This window comes from Erigeron canadensis, chromosome 7, assembly GCF_010389155.1.
Source record: "Erigeron canadensis isolate Cc75 chromosome 7, C_canadensis_v1, whole genome shotgun sequence".
Lineage (NCBI taxonomy): Eukaryota > Viridiplantae > Streptophyta > Magnoliopsida > Asterales > Asteraceae > Erigeron > Erigeron canadensis.
In genome coordinates this window covers 36,442,387-36,457,295 of record NC_057767.1, presented here as the reverse complement: position 1 = coordinate 36,457,295, position 14,909 = coordinate 36,442,387, and the positions used below count along the sequence as shown (strand labels likewise).

Here is a 14,909-nt window from a genome sequence, read left to right as displayed (position 1 = left end):
CCATCAAATATAGAAACCAAATACCGTACTGAAATTACGGTACCGGTACCGGTTTTTCGGTACCAAAACCGAATAGTACCGAAAGTTAAACAAACTAGCAAAGAAATATGGATTAAAGCAATTTGGAAGGGAGGATGCAAGTTGCTAACTACATATGCACGATTAATATGAATATTTTAAGATTTTATACTTCACTGCAACACTTGTTCAAATCGTAAATCCTAATTTTATATGACAGTGGCCGACCCGTAAACATTTACTCATTACTCTAAAACAATAGTAATAATTAAATATTTGATGTAATATCCTTTATAAAATCACAGATTATTAAGTTTGTACCGAAACGGGTACAAGAAAGGGGTACGAGAACAGGGAACGACAAAACTAAAAAATCCAAGATACGGGTACGGCAATAAAAAAATATACATATATAAATTATATCAAATTTTTTCATAAAAAAAGACTTGAGAGATTATGTATAATTATATATGTAGAATTGTATAATACATGCTTGATTAGTGATCACTCATTGAATATTTAGTGTTTAATAATTGGTTTTGGAATATAAAATTTTTAATGTTAATCAAATTGTATATAATATAGCATGTTTGGGTTTGGGGATTAGAAAAAGTCCTTTAAATCCTTGATATTAATTAAAAACCGTATGAAAACTTCAAAAAAACGTTTCGGTATCTATAGAAAATTCTAGGGAATGTTTCATACGTGTTTCGTACGAGGAAACGTTTTCATGGAGTTTCGGAAACAGGTACGGCTACCTGTTTGAAGTTTCGGTGCATCATAGAGTATATATCATATTTAAGGAGTACCAGTGTTGCTGATCACATGTATTATATTATAGCAAGCAACTCGTCCATTTTTAAAGCTAAAAGTCGGTTCTATTTCGGTTTTAACGACCGAACCGATTGATACTGAAACCGAAAATGACCCAAACTAAGAACCGATACCGATATCGAATACTCATCGGTACCGACTTTCGGTACTGGTACCAGTTTGGTTTCGGTATTTCGGTAATTTTGCTCAACCCTATTGTTATGTGACCGTTGTCTAGAGTTTTTATATTGAGATATGATTTGAATTAATAAATTTTATTTTTAGCTAATAATTGTTATAATGAAAAGTTTAAACCATTAAAAAATGTGTTTTAAAGTTCAAAAAAAATAATAAAAAATAAAATAAATTCACTATAGTTGTAGGAGTTGATTATTAGGGATTTTGGATAAATGCAAAATGACGCAAAGTTAATTAAGGAGTTTACTTTGCAACATATGAAATTTGAATGAGATTAGTCAACGAATTTTCAATTTTGATATATCTAAAACCGACTTAAACTCAAATACTGTTTAGACCTTATCAAATCTTGCTTAATTATATGTATGTTAGGTTTACATTAATCCATATATAATAACCCTAAAAATTTTATTGTATTAAATCATAATTGATATCGTAAAGATTAAAGTGAGGTTTTGGTTATAGAGTTGTACGTAGTTCGATTTATTGTTGTTCCAGTTTGATCATCAAATTCAAGGTACATGCATGCATTATATTCTAACTTTTTGGATTAACATATTTAGTTCCTTGTCGTCTTCTATAATAAACATCGATCAAGGTTTAACAAATCTGTTTTCGCTTTATATTCACAAACAAAATCATAAGTGTATATAATACTTGTATAAGATAAATGTGTGAAATATTATTCTTGGTATAAAAGTTTAATTCTGGTTAGAGCCATCACCACTTTGGTGGGGTGGTAGAGGCCTCGCCTCTTGGTGTAAAAGACCAAGGTTAAATCTTTGGCAATGAGGTAGTTTAGGATTATTTGGAGTATATGTTGTAATGTTTGCTGTTCAGAAAAAAAATATATACTGTTCAATTGATTAATATTGTGTTTCTTGATCTATTCATGATAGATGGAGTTTGAAAGAGCACTTGATCCTGAAAACATTCCTACGTCGGAAGATATGATTAGCGGTTCAAGCGAAATACCTTGCACGGAAATGATTGACATGTTTATTGAGGTTGCTAGAGATAAGAAGGTACGGTAAATATATCCAATTTCAGTTACATGTTTCATAGTTGTGAACTTCATCAGATATACTGAGTATCTGTTCCGTATAAATATTTGCTTTAAATAGGTGACAAACATATATTACTGTATAATTTATTGGAATTTTTGCAGAAAACCATAGACTCCAAAATGGATTCACTTATCAACCTTATGCGAGAAGTGGAACATATGGAGAAGGCTGCTGAACAAGCAAAACAGCAATCTGATGAATGTAGCTTAGATGTTGTTGGTCAAGTGGATGACGTTAAACAGGCAGCACAACGTGCAAAGGAAAAAAATGATATGGTTTGTGCACATTATTTCTCTTTATACTTTGATTTATGAGATTAGTTCACGATCGAGGTTATTTATTTACTTATTCTTTTCAGCATGCTAAAGAAGTATATGCACAGAAGGCTGCTTTAGCTACTGAGATGGACAAGGTTCAACTTCGTGTGTTGGGTGTATCAAATGAAGGAAATAAATTCCTTTCGGATCTTGATGAGGTAATACTTGAATTTACTTTCTATAGTTATATTGGATCAAGTAATGCTTACTAAGTATTGAGATTGTTGGGTATGTTTAATTACTATTTTTAAATAGATAAGTAGATCCCTCGAGAAGAGATTAAATTCGGCAATGATGAAAAAAGAAGCAGCAGATAAACAGAAGTTAGAAAACGAAGCATTGTTTGCTAACCATATAAACCAAATGGAAATGACAGTAGAAGAGGCAAAGAGACTTGAACAAGAAGCAATGCAGAATTCAGAGGTAGTCATCTAAATTCTAACATAACAAATTATAAGCATATATGCCCGTGGGCTGTGGGATTTTTCTTTAGTGAGTCAAATCAGTAGCAGACCCGGTTAAGACTTTTTAGTCTGCCTTAATTGGCATTTACCAGCTTTGTATGGTAAATTAGAGGTGATTCAAAACACGTTGTTCCAATGTAGAAATCTAACTTAACAATTGCATAATTAATGCTTATAGTCCTGGTACAAGTTTTATCATAAATTTATGGACTTATATTTGAGATTTGCGTTTTAAAGTTCTAAAATAGTCATACGATGACTGATCAACTATGATACGAGTATAAAACTGCAACCATGCACTTTATCCACGTATGTGACTTTTTTCATTTACAGCTGCAGGAATTCCTTAGAGATCGTGGCCATGTAGTCGATATGCTACGGTAAGTTGCAATATTCGTAAGTCACAAAACAGGATCATCATTTGTTAAAAGTTACCATATATCATTTCTTAAAAGTTACCATATATCATTTGTTAAAAGTTACCATATATCATTTGGGGCCATGAAAAGATCTTGAGTTACCATATATCATTTGGTATTTGCAGAGAAGAGATATATTGTAAACGTCTGGATATGGACCTACTAAAAAAGGAGCTTGAAGATTATCAAGTTGAAAAGGAACTCAAGGTTACCGAACAATATTTGACCCCAATAATGCAAGAACCAGTAACAAGACAGGGACGTGGATATGATTTAATTGTTGAAATAATAAAAATGATATTACTAGTAATATTTGTTGTATTAATGAATAAATGGGCACAGCCTTGGCTCAATCAAATGGGTGTAATTCATGTATGAACACATTCAGCTAAATGTATTGCAATTCTACAATAGCTTGTTTGTGACAGATATTTAATTTCTTGCTGTTATTTTTGAACGCATTCAGTTTAATTAACTTTTTCAATGTCTCAGATTTTTGTTTTGGTGATGGCCATTTTCATTTTCACGAACAGAAATGGATTTCTATGTATACTTACAACCAAGTGACCAAGATCGTAGGTAGAAAATTACGGGCTAATTTGCCACAAAGTGGAAGAAACCGAGAATAATTACATCGTGTGCTAATCTAGTGAAACAAAATGTTGCATAGTTGTCCCAAAAATCTACATTGTTGCTATGTTTTCATACCGACCATCACGAATCAAAGAATCAAAGAAAATACCTTCCAAGTCCTCTTACATATTCCATTAAAGTATTGCAGATCTATAATAGCTTGTTTGTGAACATTAGAAAATATATTTAATTTCTTGCTGTTATTTTTGACTTGATACTATAATGTCTTTCATAACTTACACTTACACTTGATCTACTGTAAGAGGCCCGTTTCTTAGTCTAACAAGATCAAAATTAGACAAAAGAAAGAATCATAACTTTAAGTTTGGTAAGCAGTAACAAATCATAGCTTCAAGACTTGTATACTACAAAATCATAGTATTATAACCGTAAGAATCAAGTACACATCAACGGTTATTAGTTAAAAAGTTGAAACCATGCTCAATATGCACAGAATCATCTATCATAAAAGGGCGCGTAACTAGATTATACATTCTATAGCCTCTCAAAGTTTCAAGAAGCATATCAATCGAACTTCAGACCACAACAATTCATAACAAAACTAGGGTTCCGATCCAGAAACAGTATAAGAATGAAAAAAAATTACTGTTGGGTACCATAAATTACTCTGCAATATTCACTTGCATCAAACAAGCATAATAGCATATACTTATTCAACAATAACCGAAAAAAGATACAAACTACAAAAGGTCTGCACATACTTATTACTTTGCAGGAAAACAAGTAAACAAGAAAAACACCATACCATCCATCTATTACATCATCAATTCAAATCCATAATGTCGTAAAACTTAATGCTTAACGGAATGGATGATATGAAGGATGATAAGAGGAACTGATGTATAGCAAATCAGCCCAGTGAACCCAGCCAATACAGACATGATTTGGTAAAAGCTATAGTAAGTGAAGCAAATCAAACCCGTTTTCATACAGAGAAGATAAAACGCCAAGGCAAAAGCAGATAAAGCCATGGCAGCGATTCTGTTGGAAATCGAAATCATTGAATTGGACTGCGGTTTGTAAATCGAAAGATGTGGAGATAACGGACGCGCATGACTAGCAACTGATGCAGTCGCAGCAGTAGAAAATTTACTCGACAATGACAACATTGAAGGGATTTGCGACTTGTAAATATTAGCATGTGAAGAAAACGGACGAATATAGTTGAAAGCAGAGTTAACCTGATTCAAAGAAAACTCTGGAACCTTAGGAGCCGGTTTTGACGATTCTTCGACTCGCTGTGTCATCGTTGAACCGCCGATTGCACCGCCTTGTGGTGTTGCAGCAATACCACGCCTAGAAATCAATTTCAAACTCAATTAAACACCAAAGTTAAAGTAACCGAGCACAATTATCATTAAGTTTAAAAACCTGTCACAACTATCTATTATATGTCATCAAACTTAAGTAACCGGACATGATTATCTATCAGTTCAGTCTATCACATATGATCGAACTTAAGTAGCCGAAAATGCTTATCTATCATATATCAATGAATCTAAGTAACCGAGCTCAATTATCTATCTAATATCATCAAATTTAAGCAACATATAGTAACTATATATAAAACGTCACCCAATTTAAGTAAATATCTATCAGATATCATCAAACTTAAGTACTCGAGAATGCTTATCTATCATATATTATCAAATTTAAGTAAATATCTATGCACCGGCTTATCTATCTATCATCAAACTCAACGAAACCGAGATTATCAATCATATATCATACAATTGAAGTAACCGAGGGCCACCATCCATCAATTATCATCAAATTAAAGTAAATTATCACAAATTTCACAAAATTTAAGCAAACGGACGCATTTCTTAATCAAATATTTTTTAAAAAAAAATTAGTAAATATATAGGATATATGTATGAAATAATCTAATCATACTCTGTATGTATGTGTATAATATATATATATATATATATATATATGATCAGATCTGAATCTGTATTTTTATACGAATCCTATTCATTTACTATTTTTTTTTTAACAAAATTTGATAGATAAATACGTTCATTTGCTTAAATTTCGTGATAATTTATCGATAATTGATTTTATCTTATAATTGGTGATAATATATAGATATAAATAAATATGGATATAGAAAACAGATATGGATGAAATGATTACTTGGAGATGGAGACGGAGAGGTGATCAGTGAAGAAAGAAGAAAGGCGTTTTGCGTTTGAGAAGGATCGAGCCATTGCGATGGTGACGGAGAAAGAGATTTGATCGCCGTGAAAATAAGGTGGTGATCGGCGTTGTGACGGAGGAAGGGTGAATGGATTGGGATAAACTGAAAGAGGGACTTTTTTAATAAAATGGGCCGGTTCAATGGCTGGTCAAATGGGCTTCAATTTTCGACCTGCATATTATGATCCATTTAATCATGGATTTACTAATTTAGCTTTTTTTTTTTCTTTAACGATAAATCCGGACTCAACGGTATTTTTTTTTCCACATCCATTTTCATAGAAAACTCATGCTGTAAAAATATTTGTTTTCGTTCTTACAAGCAGCTTGCTCACACTAAAAATTGAACTCAAAATCTTTCGGTCTCAAACTCCACCATATACAAATCTATTTATTGATGTTTGATAGTTAATTTATACAGTTATGTTAGAGTTGTAGAGACATAGTTTTACTTTTCCTATCTTCATTAATATCTATATTGTTTGGTTAACATTTTTACCTATACTTTTTTTTTTTTACTTTTAAACGACCAACAAACATAATTTCCGGATAGTCCAAGCAACTATTCCTGGCGAATTGAAGTCCAAGCCACCAAGATACACCAATTCGGGGAAAATACCTTAAAGGCCATGCAAAAGAGTAAAGATCGACAGGTAAAATCGGGATGCCTTGTCACTCCTACTGTAAGTCATTGGATGACTTATTAAGTATATTATAAAATTCATCTTGTAAGACTAAATTGTAATTAAATTATAATAAAAGTCTCAGGTTTTAAAAGATTAAGTTGTTTTTTTTCATAATTTAAAAATGAGTATTGTTAATGCCAATTTTTAGGGCTGTCAGTATTAGTTATTTTGGTGCATTGAAATTTTTACTTTGTCATGCAAAAATTTAGAGAGTGGTTTTTTATGTATAAAGTATTACTTTTTATGCATGTAATAAGATATTAATAACAATTTTTAAGGTTGTCATTATCATTTTCCTTTAAAAATATACATAAAAGATCTTACAATGTTGTGTTGATAATACGAAGGACTGGATTTTTCATTATATACAAAGATAATGAGTAATGACCTACTTCGTTAAATAAATAGGAGCAATATCAAATATACCACAATCCCAACCCGATACAAATTAGATAATTGTGATCCAAATACTATAAAACCAAAGAACTACATAAAGCCAACCGATCCGTCAATAATAAAAAGTACAGACTCTTTCTTTTCCGGATTATATCAAAGCTTTCAGATCTAAACTCTCATCACACCCACGTTGGTGCCAAAAAAAATCCCCCAAAACATCACCATATAAACAAAAATTTAGGAAAAAAAACATGTCTCCAAACATTATAATCACAATCTTAACAATCCTCGTCTTCATCTCACCAACAACATCAACAACAACAACAGCGTACGACATTATCCAATCATATGGATTCCCAAAAGGCATACTACCAATAGGGGTAACAGGATACAAATTAGATACAAAAACAGGCAACTTCAATGCCTTTTTCAACAAAACATGTAGTTTTTCTTTAGAAAACACTTATGATCTTAAATACCAACCAACCATAAGTGGGATTATATCTAATGGGAGGTTGACAAATCTAAGTGGGGTTAGTGTGAAAGTGTTGTTTTTTTGGTTAAATATTGTTGAAGTCTATGTTGATAAGGTTAATGATGGAGGTGTAAATCAGTTGGGGTTTTCTGTTGGCATTTATTCTGCTGGTTTTCCTATTGATAATTTTGAAGATTGTCCACAATGTGGGTGTGGTATGGATTGTAATGGTGTTACACATGATCATACTCTTGTTTCTTCCTCATAATTACTATTATTATGGATATATAGAGATACAGATATTATCACTAGATTAGATATAACATATGTTTTAGACTTTTCGTGTTAGCTTCTTTTTTTTTTTTTTTTGTTAATTTTTGATGATGAATGTTGGTTAATATGGTTAATGGCTGTCTTTTATTTTTCACAATGATAATAAGAGATAGATTTATTTGGTATTTTGGTTAAGATATGGACAGACCAGACTGCTTTCAAGTTCAACATAAATGGTAGAAAAAGACCTTCAGCGCACTTTCAGGTTGTTTTTAGTATCTATATCTGAATTGGATATTGTTGTTATTTGTGTTTAAGTTGTAAGTTGTGAGTTGATCTTGTAGTGAGTTTATGCCTATAGAGGTTAGTGGCTTCTTAAAAAGTATTATGCGTTAACCCATGAGGTAACCCAATATGATTAAGGTTGTAAACGAGTCAAGTGGCTCATGAGCTACTCAAGTTTGCCTCATTAAAAGCTCGATACAGGTTTAAGAAGAGTTTGATTGTATATTTGGAGCTATAGCTTGGTAAATGAGCTACAATCCGCCTTCAAACAGTAAAATCGATTAGGTCCATGAGGCATCTTAGTTCTTGTTAGCTGGTGAACTCTATAAGCCCTGTTTAAGATTTTCGCATAAAGTGAAGTTATTATAAGCTCCTACCTCTGTTTTTATTTATAGTTCAAATTCTTACAGTGGTTCTATAGTCTTTTGTAAGAATTTTGATGACATTGTATAGTGATTGTAGATCTTATGTAAGAATTTTGATGACATTGTATAGTGATTGTAGATCTTATGTAAGAATTTTGATGACATTGTGCTTGTGTTATCTGCAATTGTTGCCTAAATTTAGTTGCATTGTGTATAAATTGTTTTTTCCTACAGATTTAGTGATCGGCTCCATCAATCTGGTTAGTTTGGCTCCTTTGGCTAATACTAGCCAGTAACAGGATCTGGAACTCATGGAGTCGACTTCTTCAGTTCCACGCTACCTTTCTGCACGTTGCAACTCCGCTCCCCTCAGGATTTCAGTGGTTAACTTGTTGAATATATACACAGAACTTCAATGTATTGTTTCCAACCTCAACCTTCGAAGTAGCAACACAAATGTCCAAATTAAATCCAAACTCAAACGTCCAAAGTTGGATTCAAATTAAACAGTCAATTAAAAGAAGGACAAAGAACCCAAAACCTAACTCTTGTACTCGTGGTAGTCAATTATTTGTACCCATGTTCCTTTTAAATCAATCGGTCGTCTCTCACAAACAGAACTACTGAAGTACTTGAGAACGCACCCCTAAGTAGCATTGCGGATACAACGCTAATGTTTTATCAACAATGATGCAGACCTTAAAAAATATAGGTGTTGCGTTGTTTAGACTATTTGTCTTCATCACTCATGTTTGCCAAGGCAGTAGTAGTGCTCAAAGATAGTTATACACATGTAGCAAATAGAAAATAGGGCCTAACTTGTTCAATATATTAACCGTTTCTTTTTTTTTTCAACTGTTAATACTGAAATCTAGACCGAACGCTGCGCCAATATATAAGGCATGTATTTTAGACCGAACGCTAAAACAAAGATTTTTTAGTACCGGTGATGCGTGTGGGTATCATAAGAGAGTTCTTTAACGTCTCCTACTTTTCATCCTTCGTAAGTCGGTTGTCAAACCCAACTACAAATCAAGCATAAGTTCCTCGAGAGTAGTATTGTTCGAGTAAATGCTCTATATTGTAGTCAAGGTCAAAGTTCTCCTTGAGGGCAGAGGTTTCATCATCCAGATGAATGCCAAAGGTGAACTCTTTTTTAATGGACCCCAGTACAATAGTAAAAACTTGATCTATATCATTATTCACTTTACGTCCCATTTAACATATATCTTTATTATTAGTAAGCACGAGTTCAGAAATTTTGGTCCAAATGTACCTTCAATTCCTTGAGAGGATTTATACATGCAATTATCTACAATTATAACAAAACTAAAGTAACTAAATCATGTATCAATCAATTACTTACAAATTTTAATTAGTAGATGCTTAGCATCGATAAAAAAAATACACACTCAGATAGTCAACATCTAATCACATAATAGACTGAGATGGAATTAGACTGAAAGGGTTCGGGTTTTGTTTTGTTTTGAATGGGCCGGGTCATTTAGTCAGTGCTATGTACTGCTATAGCAACAGATGCACAAAACTAAAACTGCCTCTTTAGTGGAACCAAGGAATCCAAGAAAGTTATGAAATGATTATAGCATTATAATTATTACTCTTAACAAAAGGCTAACCATGATTAAAAATATCGTAATACCAATAACCAAGTGTTGTAATAATACAATGATTCATAGCTAGTAACAATGATACACAAAAACTAACAAAGTAACAAAACATCGTATAATTTTTTCCTTCTATGATCACTCTATATTGTTGTGACTGATGTCCTTGGTATGGTGTGTTTTGGATATATGAATGAGATTTATCGTACATATTCTTCTTTTGTTTTTTAATTTATTTTTTTTGCAAAATGATTTAGCTACGACGGTTTTTCTGTTTCAAAATTAGCTCACGTAGCTGATCAGCTCCATCAATCTGATTAATTTGGCCCTCGGGTTTATAGTAGCCTGTGACGGGATCTGGAACCCATGGAGTCGATTTCTTAGATTCCTCACTTGCTTTCTTCATCATTGCGACACCACTTCCCCTTACGCTTCCAGTTGATGCTGTCGCGTATCCACGCCTATACATAAAAAAATTAATCATTATCAAAAAACAAATTTTCCATAACATAAAAATGAATTTGGCCCGTGAGTAAATAAACGATAGGTTGTGGGTTCAAGTACCATTTGTCGCAAGTACGTCACAATATTTAAAAGTACCTAAAAATGGAGTATAAAAAAATTCACAAGTTGAGTTAAAATACCTTGCAACAACAACGAGTTGATCAACAAGGAACGACGAGATAAGGTTGGCACTAGAGAAAGAACGAGCCATTTCTTCGATATAATTTTTAAAAGTTGTAAACCTTCTAGAATAAGCAAACTCTTCGTGTTTTGTATTCTCGAAGGCTATGGCTGGTGGTATGTAAGTTTTTGATGAGAAATGCGGAGAGACGAGTTGGTATTTATAGATGAAAAAGTACTTGAAATGGTAAACGCGTCAAGACCACACAATTGGAACAGTTTTTCTTTTAGACATAGAATTAACTGAAAGGGTCAATTTATTAGTGACACCTGGACTTTGGTCAAGTAGACCCGTTGTGCATTTTGCTATTGACTCTTTGCCTAACTTTTAGCAACCATACATACTTTCCTGGTTATCACTTATTTCACTAGTCCAGCTGCCAAAGCAATAGTCCAAATTGGTTTTCTATTTCTACTTTATAATAAAGTCACATTGCTATATAACATACCTAATAATGAGTGTCCAAGTTTTTTTTATGTGATGAAGTGTAATGATATTGAGAAGTAATAAAGGAGAAGCAATATACAGTATATGTTTTCAAACAAAAATAAAAAAGAAACATACCTAATAATTACTGAGCAGAAATCAGTAAATCTTCATGCCATAATAATCTTTCAAATATCATTGTAATCCATTAATTTTTTCATCTAATACTATCCTTCGATTTAATGAAATGTACAACCACATGAATCGGAATCCGGTTAACTTATTAAGAGAGACGGCCGGGAAAGAAAAGCTCCGCGTTCTCCAAGTGGTTGATCTTATCGATACTCGTTTCATTCCGCTCTTTCATGATCATACTGTGACGATGATTGTTTTGAAATATATATCATTTTCCTTACCAAACTAAATAAAGTTGAATCTCTGAACTATACGATAAAAAGTTACTACACCAAGATGGACAATCTCTATTGTTGAAGCTTGTTTTACTTGTAGTTTCAACTGTGGAGTAACAGACAAAGAAAATTACCTACAAAACTAGGTACAGTCGATAAAATTTGACCCAAACCACATGGACCATATGTCCATCGGGATGTGTAACCCCACCACATAGGGTATTAGCGGCGACGTCGCCGCTAATACTGCGGGCCCCCATATCTGTAATGGTAAATCTGAACGAGAAATTAGCGGGGCCTCAAAGTATTAACGGCGACGTCGCCGCTAATACCTTGGTCGGGTTAACTTTTGTCTGGTGGTGTTACCCTCTGCCATGTCCATATACTATAAGTAGAAAAAGTATTTTGATCATTGAAAATCTTGGAGAAAAAAAAAAGAGAATGATGCATGTATGTATATGTGGCGGCTCATTTTCTAGACTTTGAACCAAAAATTAATTTGAGTATGTGTAGGTCCATGGATAATGATTTATGAGAGAGTCAATTGTTAAATACGTGAATCTGTCAACTTGTGCACCTATACATATAATGTTCCTTCTCATATTCTTTCTCAGCATATGCGCCGCTACTTCTTGATATTTTTAATGGACCCTAGCTTGCTATATAAGCCACAAATATTAAAAATCAAGCTATGAAAAATAATAATAATTTGTTAGCATATAGCTAGTTATATTAATTAACTTCGGGTTCATATGAAAAGGTTTGGTATGAAAGTTATTAATTTGTTAGATTATCTAATATTTTTTATTTACAGTTTTTTTTAATCCCGGCTGAACTTTTTACATAAAATGTTTACTTAATTTTGATATATACAGTACCATATAATGGAACAAGAATAGATTCCAAACTGTTACCAATTTCTTACAAAGTCTTTCATTATCTATATTAAAAATATATATATTTTGGAAGAATGATACCATAAGGAAAGAAATTTATTTCATAAGAAATATGGGTTCAAACTTGTGAACTAATAGTTCATTTTGCCTAAATTCCTAAAGTTATATTATATTATGTTGTTACTTTTTGTCATTTTAATTTTGATTTTAGGTGTGTTTTTTCCTTCTTTCTTTGAACACCAAGGAAATGTTAGTTATATGTATCTTCCAACGTGATTATGAAGTATGACGAGTGTCGAATTTTTTAGGTTTAGTTATGGTAACATTTTTATATTGTTTATTGAATGGTTTATAGTTAAATAGATTCCACCCACACATATAATAATATCTATTAATAATGGCGTACACATGTCCACTTTTTTATGTATTATGTAACCTAACAATCTAACCACACAACTCGACCATCCAGTAGCTGCTTTTCTTAATATATTGATTGGTTATATATATTCTTACATAATTGATAATTACAATTATGATATTAAAGTATGTGACGTATAGCGAACTATATATTTCTTTATTTTGGTTGAGTATTAGTACCCGATGGTTGTTTTAAATTGATTTTGCAATTATTATCGCTTTATAAGAAAATTAAGGTCAAAAATTAGGGATTTATGTCAAATTGTTTTAATATCTAGCTAGTAAGATTAAAGATGATTAAGTGATTAACCTTTCAACAAAAAAGATTAAAAATGATTAAGGATTAAGTGCATGAAAACGTGCAACATATATCAAAGTTTAAATTTAAATACTGTTATTGTACCCTCTAACTAAATTAAACAACTTAATTTAATAAGTTTGAAGTAAACTTTCATAAACTAATTTCTTTACAAGACAAAAGTTATACTAAAAGCATATTTATGGAAAAAGTTATACTAAAAGCATATTTACGGAAGTTTTATATCGTATAATCAAAACAATAAAGTAGTTGTTAATTGATGAGTAACGATTACAATAAGTATAAAGTAGGGACAAAAAAGCTTAAGTTATGCAACAAGAATAAGTTAACAAATTAATATCGAAGAGTAATACTTTATTAATAAAATAATTGTATTTAATATAGTAACAACAATGTCATTAAACAAACAGAAGGCAAACCCTTCATTTTTGCTCAACAATTTCGACAATTTCGAATTGTGCAAGTATGGTGTATCGATGAATGAAACGATTCATCTTAATCTTTTGATATACAAATACATTTTTTTCGACGTATTTAGTTTTGACGGTTTTTCTGTTTGAAGAGCAGTTCACGTAGCTCAGCCGCGTCAAGCTGGTTGGTTTGGCCCTCCGGCTTGTAGTAGCCCGTAACGGGGTCTGGCACCCATGGAGTCGATTTCTTTGAATCCTCACTTGCTTTCTTCATCATTGCGACACCACTTCCCCTCACATTTCCGGATACACTCCCTTGTGTTGCAGTTGCAAATCCACGTCTGTTTAAAATCATTCAAACCATTAATCTTTAAGTAATGAATCTCCAAAAATATCACTATATATGCATAAAATAAATAAATAAATAAAAAAAAAGGTCTTTCTTTTAACTTTTTTGAATATATAAGAAATTGTTCGTTTTTAAAAGTGTACGTCTTGTATTATTTAGTGGGTCAAATTATTAGCTATAGGCCTTTTGTGTTAAGTATATATTTGGTCGGGTAAGTAATAAATCGATTGTATATTATATTAATATGTTCATATTTATATGTATTTATTTACATCTTATACAACGACACATGAAAAAACTACTTTGATACGTTTTTTTATAGACGTAAGGACGACTCTGAGTATTACTAAAAAAAACAAATAACAAATTCGAATGAAACGCAAAATTACCTGGTAGCAACAATGAATGATGAGACTAGTTTAGTTGTAGTGGCCATCAAGATTTGTTAGAATACGAACTTCGTTATGTATATATAGAAACTTCGACACAAGAAGCTTAATATGTTGTTTAAGTGAATGAATTTGTGATTTGAATAATGAGTGAAAGAAGAGATACAAGACGGGGTGTATATATAGGCAAGTGGGAATTGGGCCGGGTCAAAGAAAAGTCTAAAGGTGAATTAGTAAAGCACACCTGGCGACTATAACGCTTTGCCAAGAGACGTTTTCTTTTTTTAACGGCCGGCGACTTTTGTTTTAACAACTTTTCTATTTTTTTTAGTTTTCCCAACTCGTCCTTTG

The 14,909-nt window shown here is 32.1% G+C and overlaps 5 protein-coding genes across 5 annotated transcripts; 2 read left to right on the top strand and 3 right to left on the bottom strand.

Moving 5' to 3' along the window:
* Positions 1–1,928: 1,928 nt before the first annotated feature.
* LOC122609444 lies at positions 1,929–3,674 on the top strand. The gene is made up of 7 exons (XM_043782486.1): positions 1,929–2,054; positions 2,198–2,371; positions 2,455–2,571; positions 2,669–2,836; positions 3,211–3,257; positions 3,422–3,542; positions 3,639–3,674. Exons 1-7 carry the CDS (start codon positions 1,929–1,931, stop codon positions 3,672–3,674), a joined length of 789 nt encoding a protein of 262 aa, XP_043638421.1.
* An 848-nt stretch (positions 3,675–4,522) lies between these two features.
* Positions 4,523–6,289, bottom strand: LOC122607899. The gene is made up of 2 exons (XM_043780971.1): positions 6,090–6,289; positions 4,523–5,246 (listed from the first exon to the last, which is right to left on the bottom strand). Exons 1-2 carry the CDS (start codon positions 6,161–6,163, stop codon positions 4,742–4,744), a joined length of 579 nt encoding a protein of 192 aa, XP_043636906.1. The 5' UTR covers positions 6,164–6,289; the 3' UTR covers positions 4,523–4,741.
* Positions 6,290–7,271: 982 nt separating this feature from the next.
* Positions 7,272–8,829, top strand: LOC122608046. Its single transcript, XM_043781129.1, has one exon. The coding sequence runs from the start codon at positions 7,486–7,488 to the stop codon at positions 7,975–7,977; it is 492 nt and encodes a 163-aa protein (XP_043637064.1). The 5' UTR covers positions 7,272–7,485; the 3' UTR covers positions 7,978–8,829.
* A 1,442-nt stretch (positions 8,830–10,271) lies between these two features.
* LOC122607254 (protein SENESCENCE-ASSOCIATED GENE 21, mitochondrial-like) lies at positions 10,272–11,083 on the bottom strand. The gene is made up of 2 exons (XM_043780191.1): positions 10,902–11,083; positions 10,272–10,718 (listed from the first exon to the last, which is right to left on the bottom strand). The coding sequence occupies exons 1-2, from the start codon at positions 10,970–10,972 to the stop codon at positions 10,511–10,513; spliced, it is 279 nt and encodes a 92-aa protein (XP_043636126.1). The 5' UTR covers positions 10,973–11,083; the 3' UTR covers positions 10,272–10,510.
* A 2,660-nt stretch (positions 11,084–13,743) lies between these two features.
* On the bottom strand, positions 13,744–14,720 carry LOC122606961 (protein SENESCENCE-ASSOCIATED GENE 21, mitochondrial-like). Its single transcript, XM_043779866.1, has 2 exons — positions 14,559–14,720; positions 13,744–14,161 (listed from the first exon to the last, which is right to left on the bottom strand). The coding sequence occupies exons 1-2, from the start codon at positions 14,603–14,605 to the stop codon at positions 13,945–13,947; spliced, it is 264 nt and encodes an 87-aa protein (XP_043635801.1). The 5' UTR covers positions 14,606–14,720; the 3' UTR covers positions 13,744–13,944.
* Between the last annotated feature and the right edge of the window lie 189 nt (positions 14,721–14,909).

What these genes read in the sequence shown, in the direction of transcription:
- LOC122609444 (XM_043782486.1), top strand. Translation starts at nt 1,929, where the DNA reads ATGGAGTTTGAAAGAGCACTTGATCCTGAAAACATTCCTACGTCGGAA. An exon ending in AGGTTGCTAGAGATAAGAAG is followed by an intron (nt 2,055 to 2,197) that starts GTACGGTAAATA and finishes GAATTTTTGCAG; the next exon opens with AAAACCATAGACTCCAAAAT. An exon ending in CAAAGGAAAAAAATGATATG is followed by an intron (nt 2,372 to 2,454) that starts GTTTGTGCACAT and finishes TATTCTTTTCAG; the next exon opens with CATGCTAAAGAAGTATATGC.
- LOC122607899 (XM_043780971.1), bottom strand. Translation starts at nt 6,163, where the DNA reads ATGGCTCGATCCTTCTCAAACGCAAAACGCCTTTCTTCTTTCTTCACT. An exon ending in CTCTCCGTCTCCATCTCCAA is followed by an intron (nt 5,247 to 6,089) that starts GTAATCATTTCA and finishes ATTGATTTCTAG; the next exon opens with GCGTGGTATTGCTGCAACAC.
- LOC122608046 (XM_043781129.1), top strand. Translation starts at nt 7,486, where the DNA reads ATGTCTCCAAACATTATAATCACAATCTTAACAATCCTCGTCTTCATC.
- LOC122607254 (XM_043780191.1), bottom strand. Translation starts at nt 10,972, where the DNA reads ATGGCTCGTTCTTTCTCTAGTGCCAACCTTATCTCGTCGTTCCTTGTT. An exon ending in CAACTCGTTGTTGTTGCAAG is followed by an intron (nt 10,719 to 10,901) that starts GTATTTTAACTC and finishes TTTTATGTATAG; the next exon opens with GCGTGGATACGCGACAGCAT.
- LOC122606961 (XM_043779866.1), bottom strand. Translation starts at nt 14,605, where the DNA reads ATGGCCACTACAACTAAACTAGTCTCATCATTCATTGTTGCTACCAG. An exon ending in TCATTCATTGTTGCTACCAG is followed by an intron (nt 14,162 to 14,558) that starts GTAATTTTGCGT and finishes GATTTTAAACAG; the next exon opens with ACGTGGATTTGCAACTGCAA.